The 17,515-nt window shown below is 43.9% G+C and overlaps 2 protein-coding genes across 3 annotated transcripts in view; both read left to right on the forward strand.

The window, feature by feature from the left end:
• Positions 1-144: 144 nt before the first annotated feature.
• On the forward strand, positions 145-7,395 carry GLRX5 (glutaredoxin 5). The gene is made up of 2 exons (XM_075103836.1): positions 145-525; positions 5,999-7,395. The coding sequence occupies exons 1-2, from the start codon at positions 198-200 to the stop codon at positions 6,175-6,177; spliced, it is 507 nt and encodes a 168-aa protein (XP_074959937.1). The 5' UTR covers positions 145-197; the 3' UTR covers positions 6,178-7,395.
• Positions 7,396-12,622: 5,227 nt separating this feature from the next.
• TUNAR (transmembrane neural differentiation associated intracellular calcium regulator) overlaps positions 12,623-17,515 on the forward strand; it is a 178,250-nt gene continuing 173,357 nt past the window's right edge. For both annotated transcript variants that reach the window (XM_075103839.1, XM_075103838.1), the window contains exon 1: positions 12,623-13,059. The gene's annotated coding sequence lies outside the window, so the exon portion shown is untranslated. The remainder of the gene's footprint in view (positions 13,060-17,515) is intronic.

The following is a 17,515-nucleotide window of genomic DNA, read 5'->3' on the forward strand; positions in this document are numbered from 1 at the left end:
GCCTTCTACAAAGCACGGGACCCTCTGGGTGGCTGGGTGGGACAAGGCTCATTGTCCCTTCACACTACTGGCTGCCGGTGCTGATTGGCGGGCGGCCACGCCTATACGGAGGAGCCGCTTCCCCGTGGCCCGCCCCGCTCCCCGCCCGTAGGCGGCCGGCGCTGTCTGGGGCCGGTGGCGGGCGCGGGCGGTGCGCGATGAGCGGCGCGGGGCGCGCGGCCTGGCGCCTGGGGGCCGGTGCTGCCCGTGCCGGTGCCGCCGCCGCGCGGGGCCGGGCCGGGCGGCTGCTGAGCCAGGCAGGCGCCGGGGAGCGCGGCGGGGCCGAGGACGGCAGCGGCGGCGGCTCCGGGTCGCGGGAGGCGGTGGAGCGGCTGGTGCGGGCGCACCCGGTGGTGGTGTTCATGAAGGGCAGCCCGGCGCAGCCCCTCTGCGGCTTCAGCAACGCCGTCGTGCAGATCCTGCGCCTGCACGGAGTGGAGGACTACCGGGCCCACGACGTCCTGCAGGACCCCGACCTCCGCCAAGGTCAGCGCCGGGCCGGGCCGGGGGTCACCTTTGGGCGCCGCCCGGGGCTCGCACGGCCCTTCAGCCCGCCCGGGGCTTCTCTTCGCGAACCGCCGCCGCGGCGGGGCAGATCCCGAGCGCCGGGGTACCGGTGACCCGGTCGGGAAGGCCCTGGGGAGGCTGTAAGTGGGCCGGGAGGCCGGGGCGGCCTCGGGGCTGCGGGAGCACCCGCGCCTGCCCGCGGAGCGGCAGCCCCCGCTTGCTCTCGGCGGGCGTAAGGCGGCCGTGCTCGCTTCCCTGGGCTCTGCCTGTTGCGTTGTCAGCGGGCCTGTGCCGGGGGCTCGGGGGCCTGTGTCACGGAGATGCGCCGTGGGGCTGCTTGGCCTGGGCGTCCCCGGCGGGTCTGTGTAACCAGCGCTGCGCCCAGCAGGGCGGCAGTTCCCGGCGGAATGCGGCTGTGCTTGCGGCGGGGCTCCTGGAGGTCGGCTTTCCGTGCCACGCTCCCTCGCCTAGTTAAGAGACACGAAGCTCCGTTTAAAGACCCCCAAAATACTTCATTAGCTAGTCCGATTTATTTGTTCCCTGTGAACAGTATGGTGAAACAACATGAACGGGCTTAGACGTACCCCACCGCATCCCCTGCTGGCGCTGCCGGCTGGGTTCTTTTGATTAAGTGCAAGATTATGCTAATCGTTTGCACAAGAAATATTTAGTAATAGTTTCACCATCGCTGCTCGAGTAGTAGGAGCTATTCTGTATAAGGTTTCTTGCTAATTGTAGAAGGCTAATACTCAGTTCTCCTAATGCTTTTCTTCCTTCTTTTCCTCTTCAGTGTGCATGGCTGACTTAAGGTTTTATGACACTATTTGAGAAAGTTTTAAAACAACAACAACAAAAAAAGTACATAGTAATTAGTCTTGCAGGTACGTGGCATTACAGTTCTTGTCCAGAATACACAAAATATGTGCTTTAAATCCGTGTGCTGGCATGTATCAGGTGACTTCCTTCTCCTGTGTTTTTTGTATCATCTGAATAATTAGGTTTTTCATTAACTTTTAGCTGAGAGGCTGATTTTTCCAATCCTCGCTTGCTTTTCAGCTCAGCGGGTATAATAGTTGGTATGGTATAAAAACTTAAATACTGGAATTCGGGTGTGATGACTTTTTTTTAATGAATGTTGGTTTTGTTCAAGTAAATCTACTGACTTTGGCAGGTGAGCAAATCATGGTAGTTTTTTAAACTTTATTTAAACATCTAAATCTATTAAACTTAAGGTTTACTCGAACAAATTCAAACTAAAAAGGACTAAAAACCTTGAAATCAAACCATCAGCATTTCAGTTTTGGTTGGGAGGGCTTTTGTGAGCCCTTGAACAGGCAATGTGTTTGTCAATTATAATCTCTGGGCCTTGACCATGTGCATATATAGTATTTTCTTAACTAAGTATCAGGAACATCTCGCTTCTGAGCAGAGCAAATGTTTCCTTCACACAAACTCTGGCTTGTGCTAGGTGATCTGAGAGGTTACTGCCCTTCTGGCTACCTGAGCTTTAAACTGAAATTCGTGGTTTGATCCGGACTGTTTGGCTAAGCTGTGGTGAATGCAGTAACAGGGTGTACACTTGCACAATATCCTGCTGGTTCTCAGGTGCTTAAAGAAGTCGTTCTGTGCCCTTCCATGCACAAGCTTTGGCGCTTGTCCGACTGCACGGAGAGCCAGCTCGATTTATTAACTGGATCAGTGGGCGTGCGAGTTGAACTGGCTTGTACTGCGAGGTGAGCGCCAGAGCCAGCACCAGGGATGGAGCCTTGACATGAAGAGTTGGGGAATGACACTGCTGCTTTCAAGGCCAGTGGGCAGTCCTATTGCTTCAGCTGTATGACCTACTGCCAGTACATGCCTGCTTCTGTGGATGGCAGTCTCTGACAGCGGAGAGGGCAGGGCTGCTGGAAGCTGAAGCTCTGTAGGTTGCCAAGTGTGATTCAGCAGTGGCTGCCTGAAGGCCTGCTTAGTCTCCTGGAGCTGGCCTCAGGTGCTGAAAAGTTAGATATGCAGAATGTGACGCTTTCCTAAACCCACTCTGTGAACATAATCCGCACTGTGTATGTGGGGTTAGCGAGGGGCTGCTGAGCCTTTAGCTGTGAAAGTTCTAATACATCTGTTCAACTAAAGGCTGATCTCCAAGGAGATTACTGTATGTGAGCTGGTCACTAGCTTTGTATTCAGCTGAACATAGGTTAAGTGTTTGCGTATATGGATGCTTATATCATTTGTAGTAAGAGAGGCTGTTGTAGAGTTGGTGGTTCAGGCGTCTTTGAAATGCTGGTTGGTTTCTTCCCTGTAATTATTGAAACACCTTATTTTCAGGTTGTTATAGTTCAGCTGCTGAAACTTGCTTGTACTAAAATATGGCAAGCTGTAAAACCAAAAAAACTCCCCTGCTTGCCTCTTCATCTAAAAGCACACTCAAATCTGTGAAACTAAATAGTTATTAGTACTTCATGTGATTTATCTGAACTTGAGTTGAGGATATGCTTCCCTGACACAAATCTTTCCTTATTAAAGCTGGTTTAAGAGACCTTGGCTGTCTCGACTCCATGGCAATTCAAGTTTCTCTAAGTTGGCTCTTCTAGACGGGGTCCTGCACTCAACTGATGGACAGCGTTAGGCTGGTTCAGGTCGCTAAGGTGAGAGAGGAGCTTGGGATTATGTACTGGGAAAGTGGTGATTTAAACTGGTTTGAACTGTTGTGGTAGTTCACCCTCGGATTATTTTCATTGTTGCTTCACATTACCTAAGCATGGGATGCTGCCAACCGGGTGGACTTGATCCTTCCCCGCACCCTTGGGCTAGCCTTCCCTCAGTCGTGCTTGCACCGGTACCAGTGATCTGTGTGAAACTGTGTTGCTTTTCTGGAGGAAGTGTGGCAGGAGTGAGGGCAGTTGCTTGAGTCAGTTCTTTGATATGGCCCATCATTCATTAGTGCTAATGCTGGCAAGAGAGAGGCCGAGAATTGGTAACTGGACTAGGGGAGATGGGGTGGGAGGGCGCTAGGTACCCCTTTCACTGTTCTGGTTTCACAGTTACCTTAAAGTGCGCTAGCTCAGCTGTCAAACGGTAAACCTCATCTGTGGAGTGTGGTTTTACAAAGCAAACAGTGGCTCAAAGAAGAAGCTGCAGCTTCTGAAGCACGGTGGGCAGTGTTAACCTGCAGGCAGGAGAAGGAGATCCCTTGGGGTGTCTGTACTGCCAGAGGATTCATCACAGAAACACATCCGAGTGCAGCAAGCGTAGCCCAGGCCAGCTTGTTTCAACACTACTGAAACAGTGTCAGTAACTGCTCCACCAAGGTAGGAGCTGGCTAGCTGCTTCAGGAGGTGTTCCGTTTGTAATCTGTTTGATCCTCGTGCCTGCAGGCATTTAAAGCAGCTTGCCCAGTCCACGAAATGCAGCATTTAAAGCAGCCGAGCTTGATTGTATTCATATTTTTATCTGAAGTTGAAGAACTGATCCTTGAAAGTACTATCAGTGCTTGTTTGGATGTGCAGTTGGGTCCTTGAAGAAAATACGTCTGTGAGATAATAAGTGTAAATATTAACATGGAATGCTTACTGGCAGTAGGTTTATTATGCAGAGCCCTTGGTTCTCAATTCGTGTTCAGCTTTCTTAACAAAAACAAACCCTAATTCCAATCTGCCGTGGCTCCTTTGAGTCGGGTTATCCTTGAGTGTGCCTTGGTGTTAGGACTCAGGTTTTTTTATTGCAACTATTGTGAGTTAAAAGATTTTTAGGACAGACCACTTTTGAGTGCTCAAAGGCCAAGGGGTGTTTAAGAAAAAGTACAGCTAAACACAAGATCACATCAAAACTACTAATTTCTGCAAACTGGATCTGAACATTTGAGGGGTTTTAATGAAACGCTAAGGAAAATATTACAGGTGGTGATGGCTGGAGACTGGGTTAGATGGTTATGGGTTCACCTTTGGCCTTGATTTATATGCTAAACTTGCTATTCTGGACTTTTGAAGCACTGGTTGTCCATGCACAAAATTGTAAGTCAAAATAAAATCTGATGTTGTACTTCATGGTTTGGAACACTTTGTCACAACAGATTTTTTTTCTGGATTACTGTTATTTTAGTGGATTTTTTTTTAAACATGCTGGTATTTGACTAAGGGGAATTATTAGCTCTTTTTATTTTTTATGCATTAAAATTGTAATCCCATTGCATATTTATGGACTTAAGCATATTTAATAAAAAGGAAGTGTTTTAAGTTCCAATAAAGTAGGGGTAATTTGCTGATAAAGTAGGGGTAATTTGCTGATATGGTTATTTTTTTACCTCAAAATGTTTTGGGGTTTAACTTTACAGGTTAAACCTCTAGAGGTTAAAATATTTTCTCAGGGGAAAGCAAATTCCCTTGTGTTTTCTGCTATACAGGTCTAATATTTGCTTTCAGTACTTTGACAGCCTATGCTAAACCTCTTACATGCTTGTTTAGAGGGTTGACTTCCAAGGTGAATGGATATTGATGATCTGAAAAGGCACCTCTGTTGTCTCTACGCTTAAATCTGCTCTATGGGCTTTCTTGCCCTTGGTAGAAAAATTCTAGGCATTGCATATTGAAAACGTATTAAAATGTGCTAGTGGACTTCGTATAAGAGCATACAGATGTAGAATTTAACTCTTTGCTACAGAAATAATGGCTTTGTGTGAAGAGTCATTTAAAAAGTGGCAAATTAGATATAGTGACTCTTCTGTATAATTTTTTGTGCAATGTCTTTAAGTGCAAGTTGGGGTTCAGTTTATACTAGCTGATGAGTCAATATTTTTGGATAGTCTTACATTTGTCTTCTGTGAAGTACAGTTTTAAACTTTAATTCTGTATTTCATAATTGTGAGTCGAGCTCTTTTTTGTTTCACGAGCACTTCTAAGGGACTTCAGCCCTTGTGCCCCTCCCATGGGCTGTAAGGTCTGGCAAGGAAAGATAAAGCAATTTGAAAGTCATAAGGCTTCTAGAGGAGCAAGCGTATCTTGCAATTGAAATTGCAGTAGTAAGTAACACTGTGGATTCAGTAAAAGCATTAAAATATTTTAAAGTCCCTTTGGGGAATATAAAGGGTAATGGAATGTAAACAGTTCTCAATGTTTTCCAAGACTTCTTATTTCTTTAATTGGTTGAAAAATCACATTTGCTTGTTTCCTGGGTGGGAAAAGAGACACTACATTTTTCCAGCTCTTGTCTGAAGTCTGTATAGGAGCTGACTCCATATCTTTCGACCCACATCTTTGGGTTGGAATAAGAAACAAACCTAACTTTAACGTAGTTTTTCTGATAGTGCTTCTGTTATACAGATACACTTTTGCCTCAACAGGGAAGAAATGAAGATATTGGTACTTCTGTCAGGCTGAAGCAATTAATTCTGTTTAAAAATCATTCTGTTTGGAGAGGGGGGAAAACCTTTAATACTTTTATTTCTTTTCTTATGCAGGAATAAAAAACTACTCTAACTGGCCTACCATCCCACAAGTATACCTCAATGGTGAATTTGTTGGCGGCTGTGATATACTCCTCCAGATGCATCAGAATGGAGATCTTGTAGAAGAGCTGAAGAAGCTAGGAATCCGTTCAGCGCTTCTGGATGCAGAAAAAGACCAAGACAAGAAGTAAAACTAGCAAAAAAAGATGCTCTGACAGTAATAAAGCAAATATTTGAGAAGAACTTGTTACCAGAAAAGCCTTATGTACTTCAGCTCAAAGAAGGCATCTTTTTGAACTGACACTAAGTTTTACTTGTGAATATCTGTTAGCTCATGCTAAATGTAGTGATCTTGGTATTTTGATTTCTGGATATTGTGAAAATTTGAGTATAGCCACTGTACTGTAAAGCATACATTTGTGGAAATTGTGGTTAAAAAAAAAAGTTCACTTCTAAAAGCATTCACTTCTTGATTGAGGCAAGAGTAAACCAAAAGAACTAATAATATTTTTACGGATTTTTAGTGTGTCTTTCTGCGTTCTTTGGTACACGAACATGCGCAAACAGTGTTTGCATTCCCTTGCTCCTCTTGAAAAAATGTTAAGTAATGGTGCATCAGTTTTGCTGTATAACTCCTGGTGACAAGAATTCCTGAGAGCCTGTAAAACTTCTGTAATCACATGCGATATAGGAGAAAAATAGTCTTTAAACAGTATCGAAGACAAAAGATTATATGAGAGTGCATGAAATATACTTTTATTCCAAAGGGTAAAAATAAACAGACTGGTACAAATACACGTATAATGGTCGTTATTACTTTGTAACATTCTGAAGGCTTTTAAAAGATTGCAAAGCATTGTGCCTAAAGATTTTTATAAAACCTTTTCTACCTCTTGCAAAGCAGCTTTTCCCCCTGCTTATATACTTTGTGTATTGCAGTTCCGTATCAGTGCTGAAATGTGGGAATTGTTTAAGAGTTCAGTATTCTAGCTTGAAATAGTACGGGAGAATACTTTGGTTACTACTGTAATCTTGTATTATTTGCTAGTTACTAATTTATCTTTTTATGTTTTTTGTGTTCCCAAGTATTTTCTGCTGACTGCTCTGCTTTGAAGAATATGGGATTAACAGATGAAATGTTTAATGTAGATGAGTGCAGTACTGAGGCTACTGAATAGATAAATTTTTCTTTGTGGAAAGTCTCTGAAGTCTTCAATACTTATCTAACCACATTTCCCTAAATTAACACAAATTATATTAACCAGTGTAGCTTCAGCTGTCCAGCACCACTGCTGCAGTTCAAGGCTAACCAAGCTGTTTCTAAATGCAGTTTCCTTTTATTAATATAAACCAGTTGCATGTGAATTAGGCAAATGATTGCAAGTAAATTGTATTTTATGTTGATTGTCTACAGTGGTTCCTCTTTATTTTAAATGACTAATGAAACTGACACTACTTTTGATTTGAAACCTAAAAAACTTTCCTCTGCATAGGATAGGAAATGTGTTAGAGAAAGGAAAAACTATGAATGGTCAGTGGAAGAGGAAGTCAAGGCTGGAACTTGTAGACAAGAGAGATTTGATGGAAGTTGCAGTTCTAAATCTCTCCTGTCCACTTGAGCAAGCTGTCTAGTGGAGAAACTATGCCGGTACGTTCTTCACAAAATTTGACAAACTGGTTACAGTAAACTTACTGTATAGTTTTAATGCAATCAGTATCACCAGGATTAAATACAGAGTGTACACGCTCTGTGTAGTCCCTTGTTCATGACAGCTGCCCAGTACCAGCAGAGCTGACTGAATGACCACTGAGTGTGAATAAATTACATGCAGAGGCAGTCACCTGTGACTGTTAGGCATGGAGACAGGAGTGCAAGACTTTTTTGTTCATATACCACATCACATTCATGAAAGGCAAAGCTTCAGATATAGATGAAGGTAAGTTCTGAGCATTTCAGTGTTACCTGTCTTTGAATTCAAATCAAATAAGCTTTCTTATGGCTAATCTTTCTCAAGTAGGTTTTGCCATTCTGAATGTAAAATGATGTTCAGAAAAATAGGTGAATTTCGAAAGTCTTTTATTATTTGTGTCAAAAGACCTATTGAAACAGATGTACACAATAAATAAAGAATAAGGTAATGAAGAAAATAATTTTCTGCTCCAATGCTTAACTCTTAGTCTGGCTACTAAATAAATCTATTAAAAACAAAACCCCAAATCCACTGTTTCATGGAGCTTTAGTCTATACTCTTCTGTGAAAGTTGAATATCTTTCAGTACTATCTGCAAGTAGTTTAACATAAAGGTAACTTTAGCATTGTCGGGTCTTTTTTGTTTTCCCTCTAAGCAGCAAAATTTTTCTCCCAGCATGGGTTCCTGCCCTGTAGTGTCTATATCAATCCTTCACCTGACTGTAATGGGTTGTGACTGAGCAAGTAAAAGCAACGGTGATACCATAAAGCATGTGTGACAAAGCCACAAGAGTGGGAATATAAAATGGGACTTCTGCCTGCGTTCCTGTACAAGCCATATCTTTCCAGGCTGCGTGTGTATGAACAGTTGTTTTACGTATTACATCTATATAAATGCTTATGTTAATCCCACCACAATTACAGAAAAAAACCAAACCCTGTCTACTTAAATTGGAAAAGTTCAGATACTCACAAAGAAAGAGGCTTATTTTGGGGGTTGACTGAGAGCATTTTCCCCAAGAAACTAGTTTTCAGTTACATTGATCATTTTAGAAGACGGGCTGTATTCAGCACTCTGCTCATCAACTTTTGCTGTCCCTCAAACTGGAGGCAAAAGGGAGCATGCGCTTCCAGTCTAAAAGGGACGCTGCTGCAAATGAGCTGATTTTTCTGACAAAAAATTATGCCTTTCCATGATGAAAGATTTGCACCTGCTCTTCCCATGCTCTTGTGCAATTAGAGGAGGCAGCTGATGGTAGTATTGAATTCTGGGGTGACAATCAGTGGATGTGCTGAGCTGATGCTGGGGGGCTGGTGCTAGCTGGAGAGATCCATGAGGATCTCATCCAGAGGCTCGCCAGCCTCTCCTGGTCGGGGGGATGCGAAGGGTTCTGCGGGGTAAAGGGTGACTTCTTCCCCCCAGGAGGAGTGGCTTGTCACAGGAGGTGGGGAGAATGATGGGGAAAAACCACTGGCATTGCTGCTTGTGCTTCCTTGATCACTCTGCAGGAAAACAGAGACCGAAGAGGTAACAGTGCTCAGGAACATGGCTTGGGAAGGCTGGCTGACGCTGCTGAGGACAGCCAAGAGCAAAGATGGGGAGCTACCCTTGCCATCTTTGGTGAAGAAAGAAGCAAAGCTGCCTGGTCTTGAGTTTGGTCTGCTAGGATAAGAATTAAGGCAGGTGTCAGGGCTGTGCATGAGCAGTGTCACCTGCAGGGCTTCTACAGATCAAGGTTGGTTTTGTGGAGCTGCCGGCTCCAAAGTACTGCGTAGTCCCGTTCCTGCATTTGTGTTTTAGTGCATTGTACTGGGCAGGTGTCCTGGCTGGCTGCTCCTCCAGTGAGATTCTGGACTCATTTGGGCTCTGTTGCACTGCTGAAGGCTTACAATGAGATGAATGCATGTATATGATTGTTATTCTAATATTATAGGATTGTAGTATGAATGCTTGCCAAACTGGAAAGTATTATCATAATTATTTACATTTTATTCTGAGGATGTCCTTGGTGCTGCTGCTGTGGTAAAAGGCTGAGCCGAGTGGACCAACCTACTCACCAGATCATAAAGAGAGCTAATCTTCTGCATCTCCTAACACTTCTTGCCTCTTGCATACAAAGCAAGGTCATTTGATTTAAGCAAATGAGATTGTTCATATTCCAAAAACGATCTGGTATCCCAAACCTTCACCAAAGAGAAGGTGGGGTTTCTTTGGTCGTCTTGAACTGGGCCAGGCGGGGAGCAGAAGGAAGCTGGTTGCAAACCCTTGTTTTGTTGCTAGTTTTGATTTGGAAGTGTTCAAATCAGTTCAACCAAAAGTTGTTTCCCTGAGAAAACGAGCAGTTAACAGCTCACAACATCTTAATGGGTTACATGATAAGTGTGTTTCTCAGCCCCAGTGACCTTTTCCTTCCCTTAATTTTGCTAGCAAGTATTTGGATGTGGCCATATTCTCCATCGCCTCTCTAAAAATCTTTGGCAGGATTTTTCCAGGAGTATGTCAACATTAACAAGGTGCGTAGAAAACAGTCAAGTGTGGGAATTGTACCAAGGGAAATCTCTGCTGAGCTGGCACCAAGAATCCTATCAAGGTCCTGTCAGTGCCTGCATCTAAGGGCAATGTTAAAAAGCAGAGCACGCAGCCTTAGCAACAAGTCCCTGTCTAATCAAGTTTGCATGTCCCTTCTGTAGAAACCAGATCTTCTTACATGGGGTTTTTCAATGTCTGTATTACAGGATTGTGTAAGAAAAAACTCAGTTACAAAGTATGCATTACCTGTTAAAGAGTCTCTGTGAGCAAAGGTGGAAAGAAAATGAGGAAAGGTAACGAGACTTCGAAGGCTTTGGATTGTTTATTGTGCTGGGTGGTGGGTTGAGCTTGCTTTTTGTCTGAAAGAGTTGAGATGAAAACAGGCTTTCCTTCATTATTTGCTTTTGACTTTATTGTTGGAATGCTGCTTGTTTCTTTGAATAGCTCTGTCTTACAGCACTGCTGTCCCTTATGTGGTCTGATCAGGGCTATAGAAACTCCTGACTGATTTAACTACTTTAGGCCTATCCTGACACATCTTTTGGGAAAACCAGGTTTTAGCGACACAGAAAATAGGGCTGAAGTAGCTAAGAGTCTGATTTATAAACTCTGCCTTATCTTCCAGCTTCTTGCACATGCCTTAATTCCCTGGAAGTAAGGGAGTAGGCCAGGAGCAGAGGCGGTTTTACTTAGGAAGACCATTGTACTGTATAAAAATTCATGGTAGTCATAGGGTGTGGCTGAGAGGAACGTGCAGTGCTGTCTGTAATGAGCAAGCATTCATATCTTCACAGTTTTGAAGATCACATCTTATTAATCAGACAGCAGACATGCTTGCAGAACAGCAGGCTGCTGGCTTGTGCTCCCCTCTCGAGAAGAATGAACTCCTTTCAAGGGTGACTTTTATTCTGAAATGATTTTAATGTTTTAAGACCTTTGAATCAGAGTAAATAAACAAACTAGACTTTCCTAAAGATGGAGGGTGTCACTAGAAACTTTTCTGTAGCTGTTGAAATATATGCAGTAATTTCCAAGTACCTTGTTTACCTTAAATATGTGCAGGTGGTGATGGTTTGTACAGGCCTCAGAAGAATCCAAAGGCCAAGTTCAATATTAATTTTGAAACAGCTTTTCTAATTAAAGAAGTTAATTCTAGGAAGCAATGGAGGGACAATTTTTTTTTAAATTGTTGCAGCTGTTCTGCATAAACAGCCATGAGACTGTTCCTACAGACACACTGAGATGCTGGCATGAGTGTCTATGTTTTTGTAGTTATCTGTTATCCCTTCTAACATAAAGCTTGCACAGGGGGCTTACTTAGCACCTTTTAAAGATGAGCTTCTGTAAAACCTTACTTGGCATTTAACAGTAAATTGAGTCAAAAGGGGCTTTGGAGGAGTGTTGAGTTGGGAAAAAAAATATTTAATTACACTTTTTTTTTCTTGTATAAGCACCTTCTTCAAAGCCTGAAGGATTTTATGTACAGTTTAACATCAAAACAGTGAAGCAGGGCACTCAAATCTTCATTTTGCAGACTAATATAAACTGAAATACAGAGAAGCGATTTGCTACTTGTATTATAACAGCTATAGAGAGAATAAAGTTTTGGAGCCTTTGGTCTTAAACCTATGATATAGTGAGTGAAAAAACCCATGCTTTTACACGGATGCCTCAACAAGAGTTTTAGAGCTTTCAAACACACACTACAATGAGTGTCTCTGAAATACTACTTGTCAACAAGATTTCCCCATTGAATGGTAATACTATGAAGCCTAACGTTTCTGTTCTTAGCCACAATTTCACTGGTCTAACAAAGTGTAAACAGCTGTCCAGGTAGATTTAGGTTTGTATTTTTGGTTTGGTTGGTTTTTTTTTTTGGGGGTGGGGGTGGGGGTTTGGGATTTGTTGTTGTTTTGTTTTGGGATTTATTTTTTTTCTTAAAGAAAATTCAGGTATTTTTCCAAAAAGTGGTGCCTTTTGATTACTTCAAAGGTTATGTGGTCCATAAAGACCGGGTACGTATTCAGACCTTCACAACTTAGAAGAGATCAGTTTTAGGACTGGTGTTCAAGAACATCTAGTACTGCTGATTCTCAAAACATGCAGAATCTAGGATGTGCTTTCCTTCAGCATTTAATGTATTTACTCATCTGTCTGTGACGCTCCATGAGAAGCAGTAATATGTGAAAGGAAACAGGTGCGAGAAGGCTGATACTGTCTGAAAGGAAAGCAAATAAAAGCAAATAGACTAAAAACTTCCTGTGGCTCCAGAGGCAGGTTGCGGAGGGGGTCCTGGCGGGGAGATGCTCTCGGGGGTGAGCTGCCGGCAGCCGGCGGCGTGGCCGAGGCCACCCAGGAGATGGTGCTGTTGGACCGGGGGAGCGGCACAGCCCTGACCCAGAAGCATCTTTCAATGCGGTCCTCCCTGTTTTCCATCTGTGTTGCATGTTATTCTTTGGGGTCCTTGTTTTCTTTTGGGAGAAGAAGGTGTCAGTGTTGAACCCGGACTGTATCCCGGTCTGGTATGTAATGCCATTCCCAGACAGACAACCCTACGTCCTCCATGGGGATGACGCTAAGGCTTGAAGGCGATGTTTTTTCCTTGGACTGCATGGCTGGCGAGCTGGTAACACCGAGGCGGGGAGCAGCTTCACAGCTCATTGCCCTCATCGGAGCAACCGCCTGAGAAGCGCTGTGCCAAAGCCAAGTGTTTGCCTGGTGCCCGCTGCATCGCTGCGAGGGGTGGGGAGCAGCACGCCCGCGTGCGGGGGCTCCTCGGGGACCCGCCGCCTGCCAGCTTCCCTCCGCCGTCCTCGGAGGCGGCCTGTCCCCAAACACATGTGTCTGGGAAAGGTAAGCGCAAGGGAGGCTCTGTGGCCCGGTGGCGAGCGCTCGAGCAGGGCCAAGCGCGGGATGTGATGCCATTTTGCCTCCGGCACACGGTGGGCGCGGGGTGCGCAGAGCAGAGGTGCTGCAAGCACCTGATGGGGTGCCCAGCTCCGGGGCACCCTCGCCCCATGTCTTGGGGCATGAGGGGCCTGCCTCCCTCCTGTACTGCTGGGCCACAATGAGCACATCAGTCTGCAGCTGGTGCAGGATGGGAGAATTTGAGGTGGTAAAGGAGAATTTGGGTTTTTTTCAGTCCAAGGTGCCTCAGCAGAGCAAAAGGTCAGATGGTTGTGGTGACGTTTTCTGTTGATTTGCTGTTTTATTGGCATCCTCTCGTTGGATTCAGAGGCTTCAAGTTTGGCCAGAAAAGAACATCAGGAGCTGAATCAGGTCAGTGGATGCCCTGGCAGTTGCTGTAGCAGCACAAAGTCACCAGACTGGGTATTTGCAGAATATTTAATGGAAAAGTTCAGTAAAGGCCTTTTCCTCAGTTGCAGGAAGGCTTATGTCTCTCAGTGTTTTTGCATGCATAACCAGTGACCAGGGTTTTATCTATGACATAAGTCAGCAGCTCTAATTCCCCAAGTCTTCTACCTGAGCCATTTTCTATCTGAACGGGTGTTACCAAAATAATGTCTTTTTACATTCAGGCACAGAGGCAGACAGCAAGCCTACTGCAGGTATTTGGGTGGTTTACATGGTGTCACGACGTGCAGCCTCTGTTCTGCTATGAGGTCATTTTGAGATTGTTGCAGCCAGTGCTCTGTGGCTGAAGTGAGCATGGCTGGCGGCGGCAAAGTGGTTGGTGAGGAGAGAGCCATCCGTGGGGAGTATGGCCAAACCACATGTGTTGAGGACCCACCAGGGAAGCCAGCAAATGATTTGCATATTATATCTGTTGTGCTGCGTTTCATCCCCTCTCTTCCTAAACCATTAACAGCAATTTGGTATTTAGCCTTGCCAGGGGTTTTGGCAGGCAGAGCAGTACTAATTCTTGTGTTTTGCATGGCCAGAGGTAGGCTGACTTTTTAATTTTTTTTTTTCCCAGCTACTTGCTAACAATAAATGATTTAAAGCTCAGCTGACATGCTGCATGAGGAATCATTTGGCAGTGTGTGAGGAGGGAGCTGGGTACGGATGGGGTTGAGAAACTCTGTTGTCCGGCAGCAATTAGGTGTGTCAGCAGCAGAAAAACAGAAGAAAATACCAAAGAAGCGTCTAACAATTTAGAAAGGAACATAACAGAAATAAAGTAGCCCAAATCAAGCCTGTTCAAATACCTTTGCTTTCCATGTGGACTTGAGGCACAATTCAGCTTGCTCTGCTGAAGGACTGTCAGGTTTTAAGGCTGGGACTAGATGTTGCTCAATCCCAGGCCTCATGAGTGAGTGCTGTGAGCAGGAGATGATTTAGGGCTCAGGCCATGACTTTAACTCCATAAATGTGGTCCTGCACATCTCCATCTGAGAAAGATAAGCTCTTCCTATGTATTAAAGGAGAGTCTCAGCAGGCACCAGACAGTAAGTTACCTATTTTGTTTTAAGGACTGAACTCTTGGAAAAAATAAAACAAAATGACTCAAACCTAGGAGACCTCTCTCATCTGAGACCCCAAACCACCAACCTATAGCGTCAGGCTTCCTTTCACCCCAGAAAGTTTGCTGTTCTTTCTCAGCCAGGAACCTTTCCCCAACAAGTGGGAAAGCATGTGCTTTCTTCTCTCCTGGCACCTGGTGCCTGCCTGCTGTATCGTTTGACATGGGCAATGCTGGCTTGACCTCCCTTGTGTGAAGCCTTTCCATGTCCAGAAGCAATGGACAACGCTATGCTGTTACAGAAAGACAGCATCCACCACCAGGTTGTTACTGGTTTGGATTCCACACTCCAGGTTTGCCAGCTACTGCCTGGTTTCTGTCTTTGGCAGATCTAAAACAAGGGGTAGGTACCTTTTATTTTCAGCCTGGGCCAGTAGGTATGGAATTTCAGATCAAAATTCCCTTTTTTAAGGTGCCTAAATCCTGATATCCTGATTTTTGCTTCTTAATCTTAAGCAACATGCCGGAAGGAATTAAAGACAAGATTGCATTGGAAGCTGCTAACACACATAGTAATGCAATATGGTCCAGTAGCGTAATGGGAAATAAAGTACACACAGAGAAAAGTGACTGAAATTTGAACTTCAGAACATCCAGGTTTTGGTCATGTTGAAAGGGTTAGTCAAGAAAGCTTCTGAGGGAGGTGTACTGGAAGAAATATGCTGAAAGATGCCATGAATTCCACTTAAGAACAATACAGAGTTTGGAGGGCATGTATGCTGCTAACAAAGATAATACTAGGCAGGCAGGGAGTAAACCGGTACAACTGAATGGCAGGACCGGTCAGCTTTTTGAGACATGGGAAGATTTCCAAATCTGAAATTCTAACCTTAGCTTACCAATACATTGGTGTATTAATTCACATAAAGACTAGATGAAAGGGAAATTAAAAGAAAATACAGTGGACTGCAAACAGCTACGTACAAAATAAGAATGCTTCAGGTTTGTCAGTCAGAAGACTAGGAATAATTAATTGGTAGTTCAGAAACTGGATTACTGAAAATTAAAGGCAGAAATTAAAGAAGATAAAGACATTGCTGAGAATATAAATTATTTCTTTGAATCAGTTTTGAGCACAGAGAATATCAGAGCAATACCTACTGGGACTTGCTCTTTTCTGGTAATCAAGATGTGTCAGAAGAAGAGCTGGAACAAATCGATAATTTAAAAAGCAGCAGATCATCAGCTCCAGATGGTACACTGAAAAGTTCTGAAGGAGCTTAGTGTGAAATAGCTGTTCTGCAGCAAAAATATGCCTTCCCTAATTAAAAACAGCTATTTCTTTGGAGAAGTGGAGGGTAACAATTATACTCAAAGTTAAAAATGGGAATCGGATAATTTGAGGAAGCACACAAGCACCTTACCCAGACATACATTTCTGTTTTATAAACTGGTTGAAAACAGAACATAAAGTAAGAAAACAAACAAAAAAAGGGAAGATGGTGTCACAATAGGATCTAAAGAGCAAGGTTTCTGCAAAGACATACCACACCTCATCATTAATCTGTTATAACTCCAACTGGGCCGGTCTTGTCATGGAGTAAGAAGCAGCAACCACTCTAATTTAGATAAACCTCAAAGGACCTTTGGCCCGTGTAGGATACTGTGAATAAAAAAGAGGGGAGCTTGCTGCATAACTCTTGGCTGATGTGGTTGTGTCAGGCTGCTTGTCCAAAAAGCCCTGACCGTCCTTGGCATCTCCATGCTGCATCAGTCCCATGACTTGTTCCCACTCTGTGATGGTGTGATCCCAGCCAAGTGACATCGGGCCCTGCTTTCAGGTGTCCTGGGAGGTGAGGATCTAAGGAAGGGGATGAGTGATCTGTTTACAGCTTCTGAGAGAGGTTAGCTGCAGGTTATTTCTGTATGTCTTTCAGGTTTACAAGTCTGAAAAGGTGAATATTGTTGAGAAAGCCAACACACTGCTTTTAAATTTTAAGTCCTACAGAGGCTGTAAAGGCTGTTCTGGGGAACTGCAGGAGGGCAGAACCTGGGAGTTGAGGACCATCAGTGGCAGCTATGGTGGGGGGACCTTTCTGCAGGTAGCACCAAGACAGCATCTTTGTGGTGGACACATACATAGAGAAAGACAAATATTAACAAAAAAGTTAAGACTCTCCAACTTGTTAGGCAAAAGCAGGGGCTGGCTAGCTGAATCCTCTTTAGCACTGTCAGTGTCACTCACTAGAGGTACATATTGTACTATTTTTTAAAAAAAGATATCTTGAATTAGCTATGTAACAGGAGGAATTTGGTACAAGGGAAACAAAAAATGAATATGACAAAGAATCTAACATCAGAAGAAGAAAGAAGAGGCAATGTATTCATTTTCCCCCAAAATGCCATACATGAATTAGATACAGTTTCAATGGCAACATCGTTTAACAACATCCCTGTATGTTTATAGTGAATAGCCTGGATCACTTGAGAGGAAAATATCATCAGAAACCATACCTTTACTCTTAACAATGTGTTTTTTTCTATCTTAATTTTATGCAAATTGGGATGATTTGTGGCATCCTCATTGTGTTCCTTGTTCCCCAGTGCTGCTGCAAGGGTACCTGCCTGCTTCCATGCTGCCAGGGAAGGCTGACAGACTGCCCATGTTACCTGGAAAAAAATCTCAGTGGGGTTCTGTGAAGAGTTCTAAGAAAAAAAACCCCAAACATTAACAAATATTTCATGCCCAGATCCTTTGTTAGTAGAAATCAGCAGTTTTCATCAACTTTAACCAGTGGTTCTTCACTCTTTTAGACAGATAACAGATCTACTACCTCCTCACTTCCACTTCTCCTTTACCCTGTGTTTTTGCCTGTCAGTCCTCCT

The sequence above is a fragment of the Phalacrocorax aristotelis genome, chromosome 9 (genome assembly GCF_949628215.1).
Source record: "Phalacrocorax aristotelis chromosome 9, bGulAri2.1, whole genome shotgun sequence".
Lineage (NCBI taxonomy): Eukaryota > Metazoa > Chordata > Aves > Suliformes > Phalacrocoracidae > Phalacrocorax > Phalacrocorax aristotelis.

Excerpts from the sequence above, each read along its gene's own strand:
- GLRX5 (XM_075103836.1), top strand. The coding sequence starts at position 198 with ATGAGCGGCGCGGGGCGCGCGGCCTGGCGCCTGGGGGCCGGTGCTGCC. Across the intron at positions 526-5,998 it reads GGACCCCGACCTCCGCCAAG|GAATAAAAAACTACTCTAAC; the intron begins GTCAGCGCCGGG and ends TTTCTTATGCAG.